Source organism: Berghia stephanieae, chromosome 7 (genome assembly GCF_034508935.2).
Source record: "Berghia stephanieae isolate SIO BIC M18660-M18661 chromosome 7, UCSD_Bste_1.3, whole genome shotgun sequence".
NCBI classification, from domain to species: domain Eukaryota; kingdom Metazoa; phylum Mollusca; class Gastropoda; order Nudibranchia; family Aeolidiidae; genus Berghia; species Berghia stephanieae.
The window spans coordinates 37,935,842-37,958,341 of NC_088366.1; the positions used below are offsets into that span (position 1 = coordinate 37,935,842).

The 22,500-nt window shown below is 36.8% G+C and overlaps 1 protein-coding gene across 2 annotated transcripts in view; it reads right to left on the minus strand.

Moving 5' to 3' along the window:
* The window catches only part of LOC144977197 (metallophosphoesterase 1-like), a 90,764-nt gene that overhangs the window by 67,044 nt on the left and 1,220 nt on the right, over nt 1-22,500 (minus strand). For both annotated transcript variants that reach the window (XM_078922142.1, XM_078922143.1), the window contains exons 2-4: nt 9,257-9,408; nt 7,106-7,263; nt 6,787-6,857 (exon numbers count right to left, since the gene is read on the minus strand). In XM_078922142.1, coding sequence (XP_078778268.1) covers nt 6,787-6,857; nt 7,106-7,263; nt 9,257-9,370 — 343 coding nt within the window. In that variant the 5' untranslated portion in view covers nt 9,371-9,408. The remainder of the gene's footprint in view (nt 1-6,786; nt 6,858-7,105; nt 7,264-9,256; nt 9,409-22,500) is intronic.

The window sequence follows — 22,500 nt, forward strand, 5'->3', positions numbered from 1 at the left end:
TGGAGGTAGTGTTGAAATTGACCTGAACAAATCCCGACAATTTCCAGACCCATCTACCCAAAATGAGTGAATTCCTGAACTTTTTCCCGGCCCGGGAAGAAAATGATCATATTCCTGACCTAATCCCGACCTTGTGGGAACCCTGAGTATATATTATGAATGAATTGACTATGACTTGAAAAGTATATTCATTTGCAAAATATTTTTGTTACAAATAATTCAATGTATGTTCAATAATTTATACCAGATAATAAATTTTAAAACTAAAACAAAGCGAATCATATCTAGAACGCACATAATCAAAATCATCACGTATTGATTGCCATTAATGTGAACAAAGAATGCGGAGGTGTAGTGTCGAATGAAACAAGCGAAAGAATCACAATCACATTGCCATTATTCCTGTTTACAATTAATAATAAATCGAATAAAGTAGTAGTTTAAAGCCGACACTTGAACACAATAAAATCCCTGAAAGGTACCGAGTTCGAATACCCGCTACGTTGTGTGGCCTTGAGCAAGACACCTCGCCCTAGCTCAGTTTGTGGCGCTGCACTGCAGCTGACGCCTGGGTTATTCCAGTTTTCTGTTGGAATAGACCCTAGAGACAAATTTCCCCTTTGGGATGAATAAAATGAATTTTATTTTATTTTTTTTTTTTTTTTTAATCCATGGAATTAATCTTTAATTGATTTAAAACAAAAAGATGCAACATTATGAGAATGGAACTGTTGAATGAATAGCCCCTTGAATCTCTCGTGGAGTACACACACAGCAACATGTAATCGACAGGCAATATGTGACCTAAACAATTCACAAAAATAAGCATGAGGAATTGCCTGATATTTGAAGCATTGTGCTGATGAGGTGTTCCTGGACATACTAAGTGAATACTTTATAGTTTGGATATCTGAAAAGGTTGACAAATCCATTCTACCAGACTTTACTTATTGATGTCCTTCATTCTAGAGAATGAACCCTCAACCTGAGGGTCATGAAATATGGAGAAACAGGCTCTGGCTAACTTCTGGAGAGAGGGAAACTGCACCTGATAGGAGGAAATAGGAAATTCCTTCTCTGTTTTAAAAATTGCAGATTTCCACGGATTTGAGAAAAACCATCAACACTGATAAATCTGAGAGTCATCTGCATAGAAGTGGTACAGAAAATTATGGGAAGTAATAATATAGGATAATGGCTATAGACTGAATGGTATAGACTGAAGAGAATTGGTCCAGGGACCGAATCCAATGGCATGCCATTCCACAGTTCTTTCTGCTCTACAATGTAGTCACTGACTTTTACGCATTGTTTACGTCCTTTTAGATACGACTTGTACCACAGAGGTCAATCTTGTTGCTTCTGTCCATACATTTTAAGAAGTAGTTAAAAACTTGGAAGAGGGCAGTTTCTGTATTGTGCAATGATTTATAGGCAGACTGGAACTTTTTGCTCATGTTGTTTCTGTTAAGGTGTTGTTTGAGTTGCTCAAAAACTATCTTTTCCAGTATTTTAGACAAAACCAATAAATTTGAATTGGTTAATAGTTGTTATGGTTGAGATGTTCCTTTTTGAGTACGGGTCAGACAATTACTTTTTAAAAATTTGATGGGACCTCTACAGAAGAGTGTTTTATCATTGAGGTTATTGGGGAGCATCACCGAACTGCACCACCTATTGTTTAAAGATCAAAGGAGTGGACTAAGGTAGACAACAGGCTTATCCACGGAACTGCCAGTTGAACAACGCTTTGTCGATATTGACTCTGCGATATTATTACTTATATTTAATTTGACAGTTGAACTAAAAAATAAATCATGTTACCAAACAGAGCCATTACGAGATGAGTGTTCATGGTAACAATAATAACTAAACACTCATTAAATAATATTTCTTTTTATGGTTTTTCAACTCACTTCCAGATTAAGGTTGTTAATACAGTGCACTCTGGATAGATCAATGTTGCCTAAGTCGATTTGTACCCAAGTCGATTTTTTTTCTTGGTCCCTCCCCCTTCTTCCTATATAACGTTAGTAAAAAAAAAAACTCCACATAAGTCGATGTCGCTTAAGTCGATGTTCTTATCACTCATGACCACAATAAAATTACAAATAAACAAGTATTTCCATTGGTTAAAAAAGCTGCGAGTAAGAATTTTCAATGGTTAAGAATATCCGCGAACGACTGGCACACATTGATGTGATGTAGGTGCTTTGCCTGACGTCCGTGTTCAATAAGCAGTATCGAATAACTTTGATTTCTCCATCTCAAATTTTACATTGTCGCAAGTTCAAGTTCAAGATTTTTTTATTTTTTGTTCTAATCCCAGGCCATTCCATGTAATGGCCCTCTTAATTAGTATCAATTTTATCAAGAATTCAAGTCAAACCTATCGCGGAAAAGGAAGATTCAGCTGATTGATGCATTTGAAAAAATCTGGCATGCGACAGAAAATCATCGCATAGGAAATTGGCATACCAGCCATTTCTGTCTCCACGATTTACAAGAATCATGACCTAGAGACTCCTACCCTTCCGCTTTTCGCTGAATATTCACTTGGTATACATTCCGTATTCAAGCCAAAAATTCCGCTTTTCACCTTTCCAATCGAGGAAAATTGGAAAAAAAAAAATCTCTAGTAAAAAAAAAGTGAGCAATGGCTTATTTCGTCATGGTCAATCAACACACATTTTGTGTGTCTGATTAGTCTTTCAAAGTGTGTGCAGCTGATGTCTGATAATATTATATTTTTGAGAGGGGGGTTGACCGAAGTATTATTATTATTATGTTGACGCCGATATATGAGGTCAATGACCTAGGTAATATTATATGTTGGCTCCAATCTGTAATATTATTGAGTAAGGTCAGCTTTTTCCCCCAATTTAATTTTAGCCCTGTGTATTTGTGTGTGTGTGTGTGTGTGTGTGTGTGTATGTGTGTGCTGGCAGCGCGTTTGTTTGATTAGGTGTGTGTTGAAGGGGGTGGGGGGGGGGGGGGGGGGGGGGGAGGAGTGTCCTGACAAGGTTAAATCCATCCATTCAATGCTTTGCTCTGAGACTGCCAGAACCTGTATTATCATTTGACCCCCTTTTTATTCTTTACACAATCTGCACATTTTTACACATATTATATTTTATAATTTTAGTACTTTTGGATTGTCTATTATATTTTCTGTTGCAAAGCATGTCATAGTCAATAGCAGTAAGTTGATTCCACTTTTTGATCTCAAATTCAGCTTTTTATGTATTCTGATTCCTCTTTGGGGCTATTGGTAAGATAGAGCCTCTGATGACCACTACCGGGACCTCTACTTCTCTGGTCAATTCAACGCGACCAAGCAACGTCAGCGAAAAGCGCGACATGAAGGGCCTTACTTATTCTAGATTGGCTTGCTTTGTTCACATGCATTTTTGCTCATTTTGGTTACACTCCTGTTAAGTTGATTTTCGGTTAAGTCGATTTTTTCCACGGTTCCCCTGGGCACAGTCTTATCCGGAGTCTATTGTATAACCATGGCCACCTTTGCTATTTTAGAAACCCTGGTTTAACACTTTCACGGTTAAGGGAATTTCTCAGTAAACGGATGTTTACAAAAATTCTTCATAAAAACACCCATCTTTAGCATATTTAATCAGAGTTCAGTCAGCTGACATAATATACTGAATTTCGCAGCAGTTCATTAAAATCTGATTCATTTGCCACTGCTAGGTCTGTAAATCGCATTCGCAATTATCTCCAAGAAAACTCCCAGTTTCCACCATGCCTCTGGCACACAGCAGTAAAGACTCCAATACCAATAATGCATGCGAATACTTTCATAAATAGTTTGGCGACCATTTTACAATCCCAAGCCCAAATATCTTCACATTCTTGGATGGTGTACAAGAAGAACAAAAGCGGACCTCATCAAAAATGAGAGCAGAAGGAAGAGTGCAGAAAAAGCGCAGGGCATATTGTCTTAAAGACAACAAACAAAAAAAAACTTACTGCACAAATACCATTGCAAAGAAATATATCGCAAACAGAATTTCTGCAGTTGATGGCAAAAACAATGTTACCAGTGTCCACATTGTAAATAGTACTATTTTTAATAGCTTTATGCTTTTACATGCTACAGGTGTCCAGTTTTTATCTGCTTTAAACACATTCTTAATGTTGCCTCCAACAGGAGTCAGTCTCAAGCCAACAATGCAGAGAGAAAATGTGTTTGAATATATCATATTTATATCGATTCATGTTTATACAACGAGTGACGCGGTTCTGTGGTTGCTAAATTATGGTCATGTCAGTTTATTACATCACCGGCGCGGGTCGTGTGTTTATCCAGTTATTGATGACAAGACCTCGTTCAGGCATATTTTGTGGAGAGCTGTGGGAATAGTGTCGAGCTGGCATGTTTTTGAAGGAGATTCTGAAATTATTTTAATTACTTATTTTTCAGAAATTGGCTTTAATTTTGTGAACAAAAAGACAATATTCTGATAATTGTTGGTGTTGTCACTAGAAAAATCATTATCTTGTACTGGGAAATTACTTTTGATTGTTAATTTATATCAGAATTGTTTGAGGAAGTTGGTTCGTTTGTAAAATGTGGAGATGGTGTCAGATTTTTGTTTTCCAAGATCTGGAAAAGTTGCTTACAGGTGGTGACATTTTCTAGTTTTTCATTTTAACAAAAGACTTTTTTGTGTCATTACAAACCTGTAGCTGAATAATTTTCAATTTTTAATCCATTTTGTGTTGCACTGGCCTTTTTTTCTTCAAAGTCTTTCCGCTGTCCTGTATCTTTTTTACTTATTTTACCTTGCTGTCGAACCAGGAGGCATTCTTGCATTTGGTTAACTTTATTTGGATAATTGGAGTGTCAAGTTCATTCTTTTTTTTGGCATTCGTCATCAAATTAATCAAAACTAAAATCTTTTATTGGTTGAATAGTTTATGCATTTTTTTTTTCAATAAGAAGGAAGTTGTAATGATTTTTTAAAACTCACATATAACTTATAAGGTTACCAATACACAATCATGCTACAGCTACTTAGAAAAAAAAAAACTAGCCCCATTCGTCCCATCCCTTTCATCTCCTTCCCTTTTGACAATCGACTCATCAAAAATCCCCACTGGTCTTGTGTCACTTTTTATATTAGGTGGCCATTCTGTCTAGGCTGATGTCATGAAAATGGGAGTGTCACCAAAATTCATGCAATTGAGCATATTTGTATCAAAATATGACACAAGACATGGTAGTGATTATTCCGAAAATCCACCACTTCGGGACCTAAGATTTTATCAGAGGAAATCAACAGATCTGCATGAGATTATCATCATTGGTATAAAACATGAATGAAATCTCTAACTTTTGACTTTATTATTTCTTTTCATTGAAATTTCTATCATTTTCTGATTTTTTTAAAGATCAGAGATACAGATTTACTATAACTTTTCTACATAGACAACAAATTTATGACTTTTATACAACTTTATACCTTGCTAGACACCCAGTAGGGAGAGTGAAGAGACATGAAATTGACAGGAATCAACTTAGATACATGGGAATCGCTTGCCGACGACTGCAATGGTGGAGATTTACGGTGAGGGAGGGAGTCAAGAGAGGTGAGGAGAGGAGAGCAAGGTGGAAAGAGAGGCAGCAGAACCAAGCACTAAACCTACAGTCAAACTAAATGTGCAGCAACTGCAGTAGGATCGGGCTGCTGAGTCACACCCATTGCTACTCTCAACAAGACTGACGAGACTATATAACACATAATTTATTAACGTGTATTGATCTAAGTAGTATAACTAAAATAAATATGATACGTAATTCTATTCAAAGATGACTTACACCAAATTCTTTTTTTGTTTTTAGTTTGTAGCCTAATTATGCTTGCAACACTTTTAGGTCATGTCAGGTCTTCCCCCCCCCCCTCCCCTGCCAAACAAAAAAGGAAAATGATGAGATAAACAATCTTATGTTGTTTGTTTTATGTTTTTAAGAGTTTTACGGTGCTTGCAACACATTTAGGTTATATCAGCGCCAATAAAAAGGAAGAAAATGGGATAGTAAAAAGTTACAATTAAAAAGCACCCAAGAGAAAGTAAGACAAAGGGAACTGGGAACAAACAGGGATCAGATGTAGATTCCAAGAGCATACCGCCAATGTACTTACTTTGAGATCACCTATAAGTCTCATCCGGACACAAGCACAAAATCCAACAAAGAGGAATATACTCAAATGCTTACATTATATATTCAAAATAACAAATATACTAATACGTAACAGAGAGATGATTTACAAGGAAAAAAATATCATCTCCCAAAACAATAACTATGCATTTGACTGTCTCCCTCCCAGCCAGGACTCCGACCAGGGCCAGGAAAAAAAACAAGTAATCTCATTCCAAGACAAAGACAGAAAGCATGTTGGAAAACAGATATAAGGAGATAGAAGACACAGGATCCCCACCCAGATAAACAATCTTAGGTCTGGAGTTAATTTGCATTAAACAAGAAGAAGAAAGGAAGTCAAAGGAACTTGTTAAAACAGAGAATACAAGCAGACCCAAGGGCAGATCTGTGGCTAAAGCAAGACCCTTCGAAATTTACAATAGGGCCCACAAAACCGTCCAAGAGAGATAGACTAAAACCTGTATGAAATCAATCCTTCCATTTCCACATGATACAAAATTGAGACGATTCATAGGAAAAAAATTAATTTCCTATACATGTATCTAACTTAAACTATAGATTTTGTTTGACAAGACAGTGGGACGTCACATGAGATTACACACCTAGGACAAAGACAACATCAGGCTTGTGGATCAGCATACTGGTCTGGAAAGCTCGTTTCATTTGCCATTCCCTGGAAAATAATAATTGGCAATCATAAACTTGGAGAAAAATATTGACAGAGATGTTACTAAATTGTATCAGTTATCAAAATGAAAAAGCATCTCATGATAAAAGAAAACAGACTTTTTAAAATTAATTATATAGCTGTCAGTGATAAATGTTAATCTAGAATGGATGTTACAGGGTGGACGAAAATAAAATGTTCATTGATAAATTTGATACAAAATCAATATAGATGAGAGACATTCACTTAGGTACCGGAAAAACTTATCAAGCCAGTGTCCCTGTCGAAATCCTAGAATATGAGTGTCTGCAATAAACATGACTTTCAAGTCTTCCTTGTCTTGCCCTTCACTGAATAAAGATGTCACCGATGGCCAGCGACATTGGGCTAGTATGAGGCCGTAGTGAATAATCTGAGAAAAAAAAACATTTAAACAGGTCTACATATTCAAAATATATTTCCATTTTCACTAAGTACATATGATAAGATTTGAAATGGAAAATATTATACAGTGCTAGAAAAAGTTAATCCCAAGAATCCCAAAAAGTTAGAATTTTTAAATTTAAGCTGGAATCTCAGCCGATTGTGTTTAAAGTCTTAACAAATTTTGATTGTATATCAATTTTGTTAGCTTCATACAAAATAAGGATTACAATGGATTGGGTAAAACAGCTTCATCAATGAAACCAAAGAGCATTGAATGTGTTATCAATAGAGACCTTACTCGCCGATTTTACTGCATGCAGGTCAAAGGCCACATGGTGAACAATGCCACTACAACAATAACAATGGTTCCTGTTAGCAACAAGTGCCAATGATGTTCAGCAATCAACTGTTCTAATTCTCGAATGTAAATGCCTGATTTAAGTTTTTTTTGTTTTCCAAAGGATAAATAAAGGTAATGTACATTTATTTTGTTTTCTGTTTGTTTGTCATATATATATACAGAAAAAGGAACATAATATGGTTCAATCCGCCGTTCAACAACGCAATCACTTCAAATATCGGCAAACAGTTCCTTGCACTCATCGATAAACACTTCCCGAAGAACCATCGCCTGCACAAAATAATCAACAGAAACAACGTCAAGATAAGCTACAGCTGTGCACAAAATATGGAACAGATAACTACCAACCACAACAGACAAATCATATCTGAAGCCAACAAAAACAAAAACAAAGACAACTGCAATTGCAAAAAAAAAGGATGACTGCCCTCTACAAGGAAACTGTTGAAAAAGCGCCACAGTCTACAAAGCCACCATAGCCACTGACAGCACTACAGCACAATATATCAGCAGCACAGGACCCCCATTCAAAACTAGATACAACAATCACAAAGCCTCCATAAAAGAGCACTAAATTAGGACTGCACTATTGTAAACAGATAAACACTACAAAACACCACCATAACCTGGGAGATAGTCAAGCAAAGCAGCCCCTACAGATGCGGGGCTAGAGAATGCAATCTGTGCCTGACAGAGAAACTGGAAATACTACTACATAACAACAGAAATAACAACACATTAAACAAAAGGTCAGAACTAATGACAATGTGCAGAATTATTATATTATATTATTATTATTATTATTATTATATTATTATTATTATTATTATTATTATTATTATTATTATATTATTATTATTATTATTATTATTGTGGCCATCATGAATATTAGTTTTCTGAGGTTATCTGATCAGAGAGATAAATGGCTTAACATAATCACCGATGTCTGGCACAGACTTGGTACTTGAAGAAGAAGAATTATTATTATTATTATTATTATTATTATTAATATATATATATATATATATATATATATATATATATATATATATATATATATATATATATATATATATATATATATATATATATATATATATATAAAAATATATTGAATCGTGTTTGATATAAAAATGGTACGAAAAGTGCTCGACATGTAACATACAGTCCGACGATGGCTAATTGGACCTGAAACATTAATGTAGACTGTCTCAAACACTGTGGTAAATATTAAAATAATATATTTAAAAAATAAAAATAAAAAAAATAAAAAATAAAAATTTTTTAAACATATATATATATATATATATATATAGTACTATTTTTTTACTAATTATTAATAAGGGATTAATATACTCTTAGAAATAAACAACAAACAATGGTTAATGGCAGCCTTTATCAGTCAGGTTTGATTTGACTCTAATCTTTAATCTTATCTGTTTCCACCAAGAGAGCATTAACACCAATGCGACTCGGACTTCAATGAGCTAGGGCTACATGGCTGTCATTTCTTCCATGGTGAAAATGTTTGGGTCTACTGTTATAATTAGATAAACAATAATAGAAAATATGAAATGAAGAATTTTAGTTCGGTCATTAAAGGGCTAACATGAATTACCTCAGTGTAAAATAAAGTGAACAAGATAATCGACAATGAACGGATGAGTCTGTTTCTGACTAGAATGTGCATCATAAAAACCTTGGTGAAAGATGCCTTCTGGCTACGAGGCATCTCGCTATCGGAGTGGCGAGATAATTTTCATGTCCTTTCTGAAAAAAGAAGACAATAGGTAAATATAAAATACACTTAGTGAAATCAAGCAATTTTTATAGTGGTGTGACTAATTGTTAAAGACCTCTATGAATTCAGAGATGCCAACTTTAAATTTGGCTCACAGGAGTTTCAGACACCTCTCGTAGGAATTTCAATGCCAAAAGAGGAATTTCCGCACACAAGAAAAAGGAATTCGAATGGTACTTGATATTGTGTTTACATATTGTATAGTTCTAAATAGATAACTGATTAGAATTATATTATGATACATAAACACAATGCCAAATACAATCCCAAAGTTTCCTTATTTCAAATGAAGTAAAGCGCCAAAACCTAATGTAGAGATTGTAATACTGGTGGTAATGTGGTGTTGGTGGTTGTAGTAATAGTAGTAGTGATGATGAAGATGTGATAGTGGTTGTTGTTGTAGTAGTAGTGGTAGTGGTGGTTGAAGTAGTAGTTGTAGTGATGATGATGTGGTGGTGGTATAGTGGTTGTAGTAGTTGTGGTCGTGATGATAATGATGTGGTGGTGGTTGTAGTAGTGGTGGTAGTGTTGTTGATGTGGTGGTGATGGTGGTTGTAGTACAAATGGTAGTGATGATATTGTGGTAGTGGTGGTTGTAGTAGTAGTAGTGGTAGTGATGATGTGGTGGTGGTGATGGTTGTAGTAGTAGTGCTCGTGATGATGATGTGGTGCTGATGGTTGTAGTAGTAGTGGTAGTGATGATGATGATGATGATGATGATGATGATGATGATGATGTAGTGGTGGTAGTAGTAGTAGTAGTAGTAGTAGTAGTAGTAGTAGTAGTAGTAGTAGTAGTAGTAGTAGTAGTAGTAGTAGTAGTAGTAGTAGTAGTAGTAGTAGTAGTAGTAGTAGTAGTAGTAGTTGTAGTGATGATGATGTGGTTGTAGTAGTAGTGCTGGTGATGATGTGGTGGTGATGGTGGTTGTAGTAGTAGTGGTAGTGATGATGATGTGGTGGTGGTGGTTGTAGTAGCAGTGGTGGTGGTAGTGATGAAGATGAAGTGGTGGTGGTGCTTGTAGTAGTAGGGGTAGTGATGATGTGGTGGTGATGGTTGTTGTAGTAGTAGTGATAGTGATGATGTGGTGGTGGTTGTAGTAGTAGTGGTAGTTGCAGTGATGATGATGTGGTGGTGGTGGTGGTGGTTGCAGTAGTAGTGGTAGTGATGATGTGGTGGTGGTGGTTGTAGTAGTAGTGGTAATGATGATGTGGTGGTGGTGGTTGTAGTAGTAGTGGTAATGACGATGTAATGGTGTTGGTGGTGGTTGTAGTAGTAGTGGTAGTGATGATGATGTGGTGGTGGTGGTTGTAGTAGTAGAAGTCGTGATGATGATGTGGTAGTGGTGATTGTAGTAGTAGTGGTAGTGATGATGTGATGCTGGTGGTTGTAGTAGTAGTGGTATTGATGTTGATGTGGTAGTGGTTGAAATAGTGATGGTAGTTGTGGTAGTGATACTGATGATGATGCGTTGGTGGTGGTGGTGGTTGTAGTAGTAGTGGTAGTGATGATGATGTGGTGGTGGTTGCAGTAGTAGTGGTAGTGATGATGGTTGTAATACTAGTGGCAGTGACGGTGATCTGGTGGTTGGAGGGGGGGGGGAAGGTATCCTTGGAAAAAATTGACCTCACCGGAATTTGACAGAAGTTGCCCAGAGCCCGGAATTTTTTGCTCCAGACCAGAGTTTTTTCCGGTGAAACCGGAGTTTTGGCATTACTGCTGAATTCATTCCCTTTCTCAAAATTTATGTCTACCCATTGATGTCTGCAGTCGCATTTCGCTTTCTACGGTCACTCATAAATAAACTCTGCCAGGAAACGATTTCATTCATCGCCATATCTCAAAATTTTGTTCTTGTGAGTTCTTGAGTTTTTCGACTGAAGAGCGATTGGCTTTTTAAAAAATCTTGACCCTTCAACGATTGGTCGCTCTGACAGCGTGTCAAAAACTGTCAACTATTGAGCTTTTTTATATAGTGCAATATTCACTAAACATGCTCAAAGCACTTTACAAGGGGTCCCTGGTCAACAGCAACATTTAACATTTAGAACGGGACATGATGCCTGTTAGGCGACATTACAATTTTTTCCGACAGATACAATGCTGTTAACGGCCAGGTACTCATTTTACACCTGAGTAAGGTGAGAGAATGTGAGTAAAGAGCCTTCTCCAATGACTCAACTATGCGACGAGCGAGGCTTGAACCCAGGACCTTCTGATCCGAAAGCGAGTGTCATACCACAAGACCACATAGCCGCACAACTATGCCTTGAGTCACAGTTGAAACTTTTTTCTTGTGGTTGCATCACGATCACCACCTTGAGGAATTTATTAACCAACCAGTGGCTGATAGGTAAAAATGCCAATTTATGTTCTAGTCACATTTGAAACAAAGTATATCACTGATCTCGTCTCCTTGCTTAAAGTTAATCAATCTTTCTGGTCCTTGTGGAAGTGCTATAATAAATTATATTATTTTATATGAGGAAGTCAGGAAAATAGGAGATTAGCGGTCCATCAAGGGACATACAACACCTAAAATTTGAATCAAACCCGCCGACTACCATGATCAATATCCATGACATAGTGATTAAAATGAACAAATCATAGAAACAAAAGAAGATCAATAAAGTTAACAGGTAGGTAGGTAGTGAGATTTTTAATGGTCTGTGGACTATCGACTGATATTGATATGCTGATTGACACATTTTTACTGGTTGAAAAAATAAAAAAGCAGAATTGCCAGTTTGACATTCTCAGTTTAAAATGTCAAAAACTTGCATTTTATTGATGGCATTTGGCTTTTAAAAATGTGGATTTGGCATTTTGGCACTGTTTACTTTTATTTTGTGTTGTTATCAATTGATATTAACTGATTTGGGACTCAAATTACCATTAGTATTTTTCAGATTATTTGGCATTTTCCGCCACTAGTTTGTCATTTTCCTAAAAAACGATCTGCCAAGGCGTCTGTATATAAAAATCAGCCTGGCTCTGGTTATTCATAGATATGTCTGTGTTAATCACCTGCTTTAAAGACAGACAGGACTGTGAATAACGACAGCCTTTTTGTAGAGTTATTGCCATTATTCAAGTTTTGGTCATAATTTTTTCAAATGGTCTCTGACATTATTTTGTCTTATTTCAACAAAGTTACGCATTTTATTTTCCCTTTGTTTGCGATCACTATTTCATACACTTCCTTATGATTATCCAATCGAATTATGTCTGTTTTAAAACCTGTATTGATGTGTTTTAACCGGGTTCCTGTTATATTCAGATCTGTATGGTCACAGTAGTAAAGTGATGCAACTGCAGATTGTCATCTGGTCAACCAATTTATCAGGTCACGCTTACTTTATCTTATTTACATTGTAGTATTTTGAAAGAAAACATTTTATTCTTTTTGTTACCATAAGCTCTTTTTAAGCACTTGGTTGCAAGTTATTGTCTTAGTCTTAATTAGTATTTATTTTTTTTAATCCTGAAGGTCAAATACATATTATTTTGATAGTCTCCGGGAATAATATATGCATCTTATACTTATTGTTGAAATGTGGCAGTTTCACGGTTGTGGAATTTTGGGAGTCGTTTAGGACCATCCTTTGAGCATATCCATAGCTGCTCACGGATGTGAAGAACAAAATGATGAAACAAAGAAATGAAATCATGCCTAAATTTAAATCACAATAGATAATCACAAAAAGAAAACAGATGAGATTGTGACAGAATTAAATAGTATGAATGACAGTATGAAAATGTTCAAAGTGATGAATACAGTCAAACCTATCTTAGTGACCACCTTTATATAATGACCACCTCCATCATCAATACCCCCAAAATTGTGGTCAGAATAAACAAATCATAGAACCAAAAGAAGATCAATAAAGTTAACACATAGGTAGGGGGTGAAATTTTAATGGTTGGTGGACTATGAACCGATTTGTTGATTAACAAGCCGAATTGCCAGTTTGATGTTTTCAGTTCAAAGTGTCATTAATAATAATAATAATAATAATAATAAAGTTTATTTGTATAGCGCCCAATCCTGTTGACAAAACAGCTCTAGGCGCACAAAATTGTAAAACATCATTAAAAACCTTTTTGTACACACACCCATTTATACAAGCACACACACACACACCCTCACAAAGACATACACATTCACCAAAACGTGCATATGCATACAGTACAGAGACGAAAAATATCTGTTAACATGAATTAGTGAGTAAAAATCAAATCAGGACATTTAACAATAATGGCAGATGAAGGGAGATTATAATATTATGTATTGAGAATTTTGATGTAACAAATGTATATCTTATTAAAAGGATGTTTTATTTAATCTAGTGAGCTTCTCATAAGATGAGATTTTAATTTCTTTTTAAAAGATGACTGGGAATCCACAACCCCGCTCCTAACACTGAATGGTAAAGAATTCCAGACAGCGGGAGCAGCATGAATAAATGCACGATCAGCATAGGTCTTAGATCCTTTAGGAACGCATAATCGTGATTGAGAGTTGGATATTAAAGAGTGTGAGGGAATGTAAACATTTATCGAATCTGATATATAGGCAGGAGAAGTTTCATTAATATGATTATAGCACATTACAGCAATCTTATATGTAATCCTAAACAGGGTGTCCAGGGAAATCCAACCTTAAAATTTCCTACCTAGAAGTAGAAGTGAAATTTCCCACCAGATATTTTATACACACAGCGTTCTAGACGCTTAAAAAAGACAATCCTACTTAAAATAGGTCTTACCGCAACACAATCCATATTTTAAAGTAAGAGCAGAGGTGAAAATGACTGGTCAAAAAAGGAGGAAATTTCTCAGAGCACAGATTGTGACCCATCCATGGACTATAATCTATAAATTAGAATTTCATAAAAATTTGCTGAGATGCAACCCAAAATGTGTCTTGCAGCAATTTTTGGCAACATTCGGAGGAATTTCAACAGTTAAAAAACTGATAGCAACAAATAAAATCTTATCTACTTAGAGAATGGTACTGTGTGATTATACAATGTCAAAAGCCACCACCAACCCCCATTTTCACTTTTTTAAAATACTCATATGATTTGTTGGTAGGGATGGTGTGGTAGTAAGTTATCGTATTAGTGGTAGAAGAGATGATAGTGTAGTGGTAGTTGTAATGGTTGTAGTATGGTGATTGTGATGGTGGTAGGGATGTTGATGTAGCAGTTGTTACAAAGGTGGTAGCGGTGGTGAGGATGATGATGATATGGTTGTTATAGTAATGGTGTTAGGGATAGTGATGTGGTGGCTGTTATTCACTGTTATAGCAGTGGCGATGGTGGTGGTTGTAGTAGAGGTGACGTTGGTAGGCACGGTTATGTGGTGGTGGTTATAGTAGTGTAGGGGGTAGGGATGATGATGTAGTGGTGGTTGTAGTAGTGGTGCTGGTGGTATAGCTGATGATGTTGTAGTAGTTGTAGCAATTGTGGTGGTTGTAGTGGTGGTAGGGATAATGATAATGTTGTTGCATTTGTAGTTGTGGTGATGGGGATGATGATGTGGTGATGGTTGCAGTAGTGGTGTGGTGTTGGTGATTGGGCTGATGATGTGGTAGTGGGTGTAGTAGTAGTGGTGATAAGGATGATGATGTGGTGGTGGTTGGAATAGTGGTGGTGGTGGGCATGATGATGTGATAATTGTTGTAGTGATGGTATGGGATGTGATAGTGGTGGTGATGGGGATGATGATGTGGTGGTGGTTGCATTAGTGAGTAGTGTTGGTGATAGGGATGATGATGATGTGGTAGTGTTTGTAGCAGTGATGGTGGCAGGGATGATGATGTGGCGGCAGTTGTAGTAGTAAAATAATAATTTTGTGCACAGCAGTTGTCCTTTGCACATTTTTTATATCGCACTTTAAGCAAGAAATTTCTAATTTTTCTCATTTTAGAGGAAATTCACCCTCAGTCCCATTATTCCCAACATTTCCGACCAAGTATGAAATTTCCGACCAATTTCCAACTTTCCGACAGATAGACAGAGCTATACACCTGGGTGTTATCAGCGTTCATATGGTAGCTGACCTCATGTTTTCTTATTATTCCTCCCAATGGTTGTGTATAGAGAGTATAAAGGAGCGTGCCTAAAACGGAACCTTGGGGTACTCCATAATTTAAAGTTTGTGGGTTAGATTTGATGTTGTCTATCAGGACTGATTGTGTACGCCCGTCAATTAAGGCATTACCTGATACTCCAAATGTCTTCGTCAAACGTGTAATTAAAATGGAGTGATCTATGCTGTCAAAGGCTGCACTTAGATCTAACAGCGCTAAGATGAAGATTTTTCCAGCATCAGCAGCACAAAGAAGATCATTATTAATTTTAATTAGAGCAGTTTCGGTATTGTGGTGTTGCCTATAGGCAGATTGATAAGGTTCGTAGAGATTATATCTAAGTAAATGATTTTTAAGTTGCCTAGAAACCACTATTGATCCATTTGCTTTTTAAAAAAGCTGGATTTGGCATTTGAGCACTAATTTTACTTTCATCTTGTGTATATATCACTTGATATTAACTGATTTGGAACACAAATTACAACTGGCATTTTTTAAAGATATTTGGTATTTTTCACACCTAGTTTGGCAATGTGCATAAAATCTTTCTGCCAACATGATCATAAGACAAGCAGCTCTATGATGCAGTGAGAATGGAAACCTAAGCAACCCGAATTTGGTTATCAAAGGCCAGGAAGTGGAAGGCGGCTTGGCTTTCTTATTCTTCTAATTCTAAGCCTATGATGAGCTAGTTGTGATGGAAATCTCAAAAAAAATGACACGAATAGGGTCCATGGTGGCCATTTTTTACAACAATGTTAAACTAGGACTCTAGTCTAGGTCTAGGCACATATAAGTATAATAAGTGAAGTCAGACTCAGACCAGCATTGATATATGTACACGCCGATGTAAACTGAAGACGCTCGTGCTAAGGGAAACAACTCAAATATTCCCTCAACTAGCCCTAAGATAAAATAAACGCAGTGGCTATTTTTACAGTCCCGTAAAGATGGTTCTCGGGGCTATTTTTACAGTCCCGTAAAGATGGTTCTCGGGGCTATTTTTACAGTCCCGTAAAGATGGTTCTCGTGGCTATTTTTACGGCGTTGCGGTAATAGATTTATAAATAGTAACAGATGGGCTGAATCACAGACCTGTGTACACGCCATAAGCTCTAAAACTCTCACTTACTTCGTTCAGGTGCGGCAAGTTAGCAGTCTCTCTCTCTCTCTCTCTCTCTCTCTTTCTCTCTCTCTCTCTCTCTCTCTCTCTCTCTCTCTCTCCTCTCTCTCCTCTCTCTCCTCTCTCTCTCTCTCTCCTCTCTCTCTCTCTCTCTCTCTCTCTCTTCTCTCTCTTTTTCCTTTCTCTTTTTCTCAATCTATCTCTTTCCCTAGTGGTACCTCAAAGCCTAGGCAGAGGGGTCTGACAACTAGGTGAGCACTGAGCACCGCTTTGGCGGAGAACAATAAAACAAGGAACTGTGTTTTCAGTCCACCAGTGGACTGAATACACAGCTGTGTTTTCAGTCCACTGGAAGAGATTATAATTATACGGGCTGAACTGTTTGACTGAGCGCGAGAAGGCGAGGTGGCCGGCTGATTTAGCACAGCATAACTGTAACCGGGGTAGGGTGGGTTAGGTGTTCAAGCTCCTTTCTAGGCACATTTTCCTACTTACTTTCTTTTCTTCATTTCTTTTTTTTTTTGTACGCCCTTGGCAAACAAATTCTTAATTTTCAACCTCAACACGTTGACACCATTCCTAGTGACTTGAGAAGTTTGAACGATATTTTACATTTTTTATATTTTATATTTATTTACTTTTACTCACTTTTAATATTATTATTTTGATTTAGAACACAGTGAAACGTCAAAATTTATTGCCTTGTGCATTCCTTGTACGTAACAATACGAGTCGGGAGAAAAACGAAACAAAAACAAACAAACAAAATAAAAGAAAAAAGAAAAATAGGAAAAAAAGAAAAGAAAGATAACAAAACAAACAAAAAAATGTTAAGAGAACAACTTTATAGCTTGGCTATGTTTGAGGGATCACAGGCGAGCTCGAGGCCAGTGATTGATGTGAAAAGTGACCAAATAGAACCTTACTAGGGCAAACAGTACTAAAACTCTGATCTCCTTGGAAAACTCATCGGTTTTGATAATCACAAAAATTCTAATAGACTAGGGAAAATTAAAAATAGATATAAATGTTAAGGAAGATGACTCTACATTCTTTTAAGGACTCTTTTGTTTTTAAAGGTTTGATGGCGCTTGTAAAACATTGAGGTCATTTTAGCGCTAGTAGAATGGAAGAAATGGGATACCAGTCAAAAAAATTCTAACTTTACAAGACATGATAGACAATGAACAATAGACTAGCCCTATAAGACGAAGGACAAGAGATGATTTTGAAAGAAAAGGATGTTGGAAGAAGACAAAGTCAAGACTGCCCGATGCAGGGGAGGGGGGGAGGAGGGGCAAAGGCGTGCTCGAGGCCAGTGATCGATGTGAAAAGTGGCCAAATAGAACCTTACATTGGCAAACAATACCAAAACTCTGATCTCATTGGAAAAAATCATCGGTTTTGATAATCACAAAAATTCTAATGGACTAGGAAAAATAGATAGAAATGTTAAACTTAAATTAATTATAGAAACATTATTCTCTGTGTAGCCAATTTTGGCCAAATCGGTCAGGCCAATGGCTATCTAGCAGCCACGGTAAGAATCTCGGGTTCCCGATTTCGAGCAACTCTCATAAAGACTTTCCAAGATTAAATAAAACGCTGTAAATAATATTATTAAGCCGTCAAATTGCCATAAATTGTATGCCTGTCCATTTCTGATGATGCCTAACCTATAATAGGCTCAGTATCAATGTGGCCAATATTGATTAAAGTATCTACGATTTTTGGTAGTCATTTGTCCACAATATGGTTGGTAGGGGGGGGGGGGTTCTAAAACGGCTTCTTTTCCTAAAGGGGATTCGAACCCACTCTCACATGAGAAGACTGCACCCTGAATGTTACGTCTTTTAAAATTGTATAAACACCTTAGCCTCGCGAAAACTCTTTAGATTTGTTGAACAATTTATTTCCCCCATTTTTGAAGAAGAAAAAAGAAAATTAATTTAAAGGAACATTCGCTGTACTCACCTTAATCAAAACACCTTTTCGCCATTGCAATCTGTGGCGTTAGCACGTGTTGCATTTAGATATTTAGATTGCCAAAGTTTTACCGGTACCAGAGTAAAACGATATAACGGGGAAAGTCAGAGGAAGCCAAAAAGTTGGTTACAGGAGGCCAAGTGGCCAAACCAAATTTTGGGATGCCAAATGGCTTGGGAAAAGCCACCAGGAGGCCAAACTAGCAACCCTGGCCCCAGGTTTTTTAAAAAGTTTATTGGGAAAAAGATACGGGAAAAAGTGTCCATAGATAGGTATGCAATTTGGTGCATTAGTGCAGTAAAAATTGGTGCGCAAAATTAGTTCGTAGCGGATGCGAGACTGCGTGCGTGCGTGTGTGTGTGTGTGTGTGTGTGTGTGTGTGTGTTATGTTTTTAAAAATCAAAACAATTTTAACCATTATTGGCGAGATTCCATCTTACACTCCCCAAACTCCAGATCTTAGTCTTAATGTTATCATTAAAAGACAAGCTTTGCGATTTATAGTTTAATTGAAGCCCGAGTCGAAATATACTCTTACTACTGCTCTCTTGGTGGAAACGATTTATTCTGCATAAGCAATCTGCAGGGAAAAAAAACTGTCACTGTAAAAGGTTAAAATTTCACGAAGTACGCACCGTGAACACCGCTGTAACAATCCTTTGATCTACATCATCAGGCAACCCATTGTTTCTTTCATCTTTTCCCATTCCCCCTTACTATCCCCCCATCCCCCCGCCCATCGCTCTCTCTCTCTCTCTCTCTCTCTCTCTCTCTCTCTCTCTCTCTCTCTCTCTCTCTCTCTCTCTCTCACTCTCTCTCTCTCTCTCTCTCTCTCTCTCCTCTCTCTCTCTCTCTCTCTCTCTCTCTCTCTCTCTCTTTCTTTCTTATCATAGTGTTATCCCTTCCCATCTCAATGTAAAATGAAAACGTTCTGCTGTTTGCAGATACATGTATGATTGTATTGTTTTTTCTCTCTCACAAGACATCAGGTAATTCAAAGTAATTGGTGTCTAATGCCAAAGTATAGATTCTCTCTTTGGCCAATTTAGTCACGCACGTGGCAGCCCAGCTATTTATTATGTTCTGCCTATAACACACAATAAGTGGGATTTTGGGGGGTGGGTACGAAAGAAATCAAGGTCATAAGTAACCGTGCACAAGAGCTGTATAGGGAATTGGTTTCTGGGGGTCTTGCAAATACTAAATATTTTATGGAAAGCTCTTTCGAACTCCAAGACGTCTGGTTTGTTTTGCTATCTTGGAACAAACGAAACAGAGATGTCTTGAGGTGTGACCTAGTTGTCTGATTTTGTGACCTGGATGTAAGGTTTTGTGACCTAGATGTATCCTTTTGTGTGTGCAAGCCATGCGGGTATGTACAGCGATAGCTTGCCAGTTGAGGAAAAAAAAAAGAAGAAGCAGCGTATCCGCATTTGAAAAACAAAACAAAAAAACCCTGAAAAAGCAAAACAACTTAACCTTTTAAAGGCGAATATCAATCTTACTTGGACCAAAAATAAAAAATTACCGTTTTCATCAAAAGACAAAAAACAAATTACAATTTAAAAACTTGAGCTTTTATATAGGGTAATGTCCACCCAACGTGCTCAAAGCGCTTTTTATCAATATTCTCACTGCTCTTATGGTGGAAACGTTTTTTTTTTTCTGCGTTAAAAAATAATATAAATGACAACTATTATTTGAAAACAAAAAAATCAATGTCACTGGCAAAGGGTTAATTGCAGTACTCCTGCATCCTGTGAGACTTCTACGGCACTTGCTAATCATAAAAAAAGGAAATAGCAATCAACAATACTAAGTTGAAAAAAAAAAAAGAAAAAAGGAGAGGGGGGGGGGGGGGGGGGGGAGAGCAAACCCAGTAGCAATGCAACCTTTAGCGGCCAAATTCGATCTTTGACCTAACACCAAATCCTCTTTCATCAAAAGACAAGTAACGGCAAAACGATTATAGACAATTGAAGTCCGAGTTGCGATAGTCTGACTGCTCTCTTGGTGGAAAAGCTGTATTCTCCGTTAACAATAATAAAGATAAAAGCAAACTATTATCTGAAAGCAAAAAATTTGCTTCGCTGTTAAGGGGTTAAGAACATCTGCCAGCATCGTTGACAAGCCACAGCGTACACAACGACAACAGTTTAGTTGAGACGGTATCCCGTTCCTGACACCTGCTGACCCGGTCACGGTGAGCGGTCAATCACCGAGAGGAATTTACCTAACGGGGATTGCCGTTTCACTCAATTTAACAATGTTTTGTTTTATTGTCTGTTAGACACCCATATTGAATGAGTTGAAATATCACTACTTGGTCTTTAACTGCATTGCGTTGATGACAAATCGCATTTTATTCATATCATTGATAATGCCGGATGCTCTTTTTTTCCAATTTTGCTGTTGTTTGGTGACAGGTCTCTGTGCCTTGTTCTCCAAGAAGTCTAAGTCTAAACTTATATTGAGTGATGTGTGGTATGCAGTGGTACTCAAGGAGGTGTTGTTTTGGGATTATTTTGTTTGGAAAATATTTTCTGTATGTATCCGTGTAATGTTTTATTGCACTTTGAATATATTGGATTGTGTCTGCTTTGATTGATTTTGTGTGTGAAATACAGTTGTGCACATGACTATAGGCCATGTTTATATTGTCGAAAATTAATCCAATACTGCACGCGTCGTCAATGATGAGTGGGTAGTGGGTGCAGTTCTTTGTTTGTTGGATAATTGTAAGTGTAGACTTTTTCTTGTATTTGTGGCAGTGGTTGCCAATGAATGATCTGCTGTGGTACGCCTGTTGTGTAATGCGGTATTCTGTCCAATTCAGAGGCAATAAGACCATCCCTGAGGGTCAGTGGCTCGTGCATGAGATTTGAAAGTCTCTCCTGCGTTTTGGAGTTTGTTGTTATATTCTACTCTGTCGATATCAAACATGCAAGTGCAACCCGTTTCAAGGTTGATTTATTTATTATTAGCGTCTTGGCAATGAGCAAATACAAAGAAGCTAATGAGTCGTGTGTTCAATGTGCTTTATAATGTGTACTTTTTACACATAAATTATGAGTGTGCTCCTTGCTTGTCCAATGCCGTGTCAGTCCCATAGACTAAAAGAATGTCAGAATAATTTGAACATTTAAATGGTTTCTTGTGGGCACGTTTCTATTTCGGTGTTAAACAAATCATACCACATGTCCTACATAATGAATTCACTGCTTGGTTATTACTTGCAATTGTGTGGTCCATGCTGTAAGAGAAAATTCAAAATTGACTGAGCGATGTAAGCAATGATATAGTGAATTAATGAATAAAATGAGTTTTAAAACACTCTGTATTACTTCTCATATCCATGCATACATAACAGCGTACATAAAATTTGGAAAAAGAAAAACCAAATACTTCACCCAATTTGGTGAAAGAAAGGGGGGGGGGGCAGGAAAATTCTAACAAGCTGTTGAGCTAAGTTGAGGCCCAACACACAATGTCATTTAAAATTAAACATTAGCAAGATAATTCAAATAATGCAATTTAAAAATCAAATTAACTCATCATTGAAAAAAAATAAAAAATAAAAATATATTTAACAATAAAACCGCAGCGAAATATTACGTTTCAAGAACAAGGCTAAAGAGGTAATATCATTATTACCTGACCTACCGCGGAAAAATAATCATTACAAAATAATGAAAACTGAAGAGTAAATGAAACTTACCTCATTTCGTAGTAAAACTTGTGCCTTGTGAATCACACCAAAAAAAATTTGAAGTTTATAGCAACGTTTTTTTAGAATCCTGAGGTAATTACAAGTAATTTTATTTAAATGTTATAGAAAAATAGGTGAATTTGAATCAC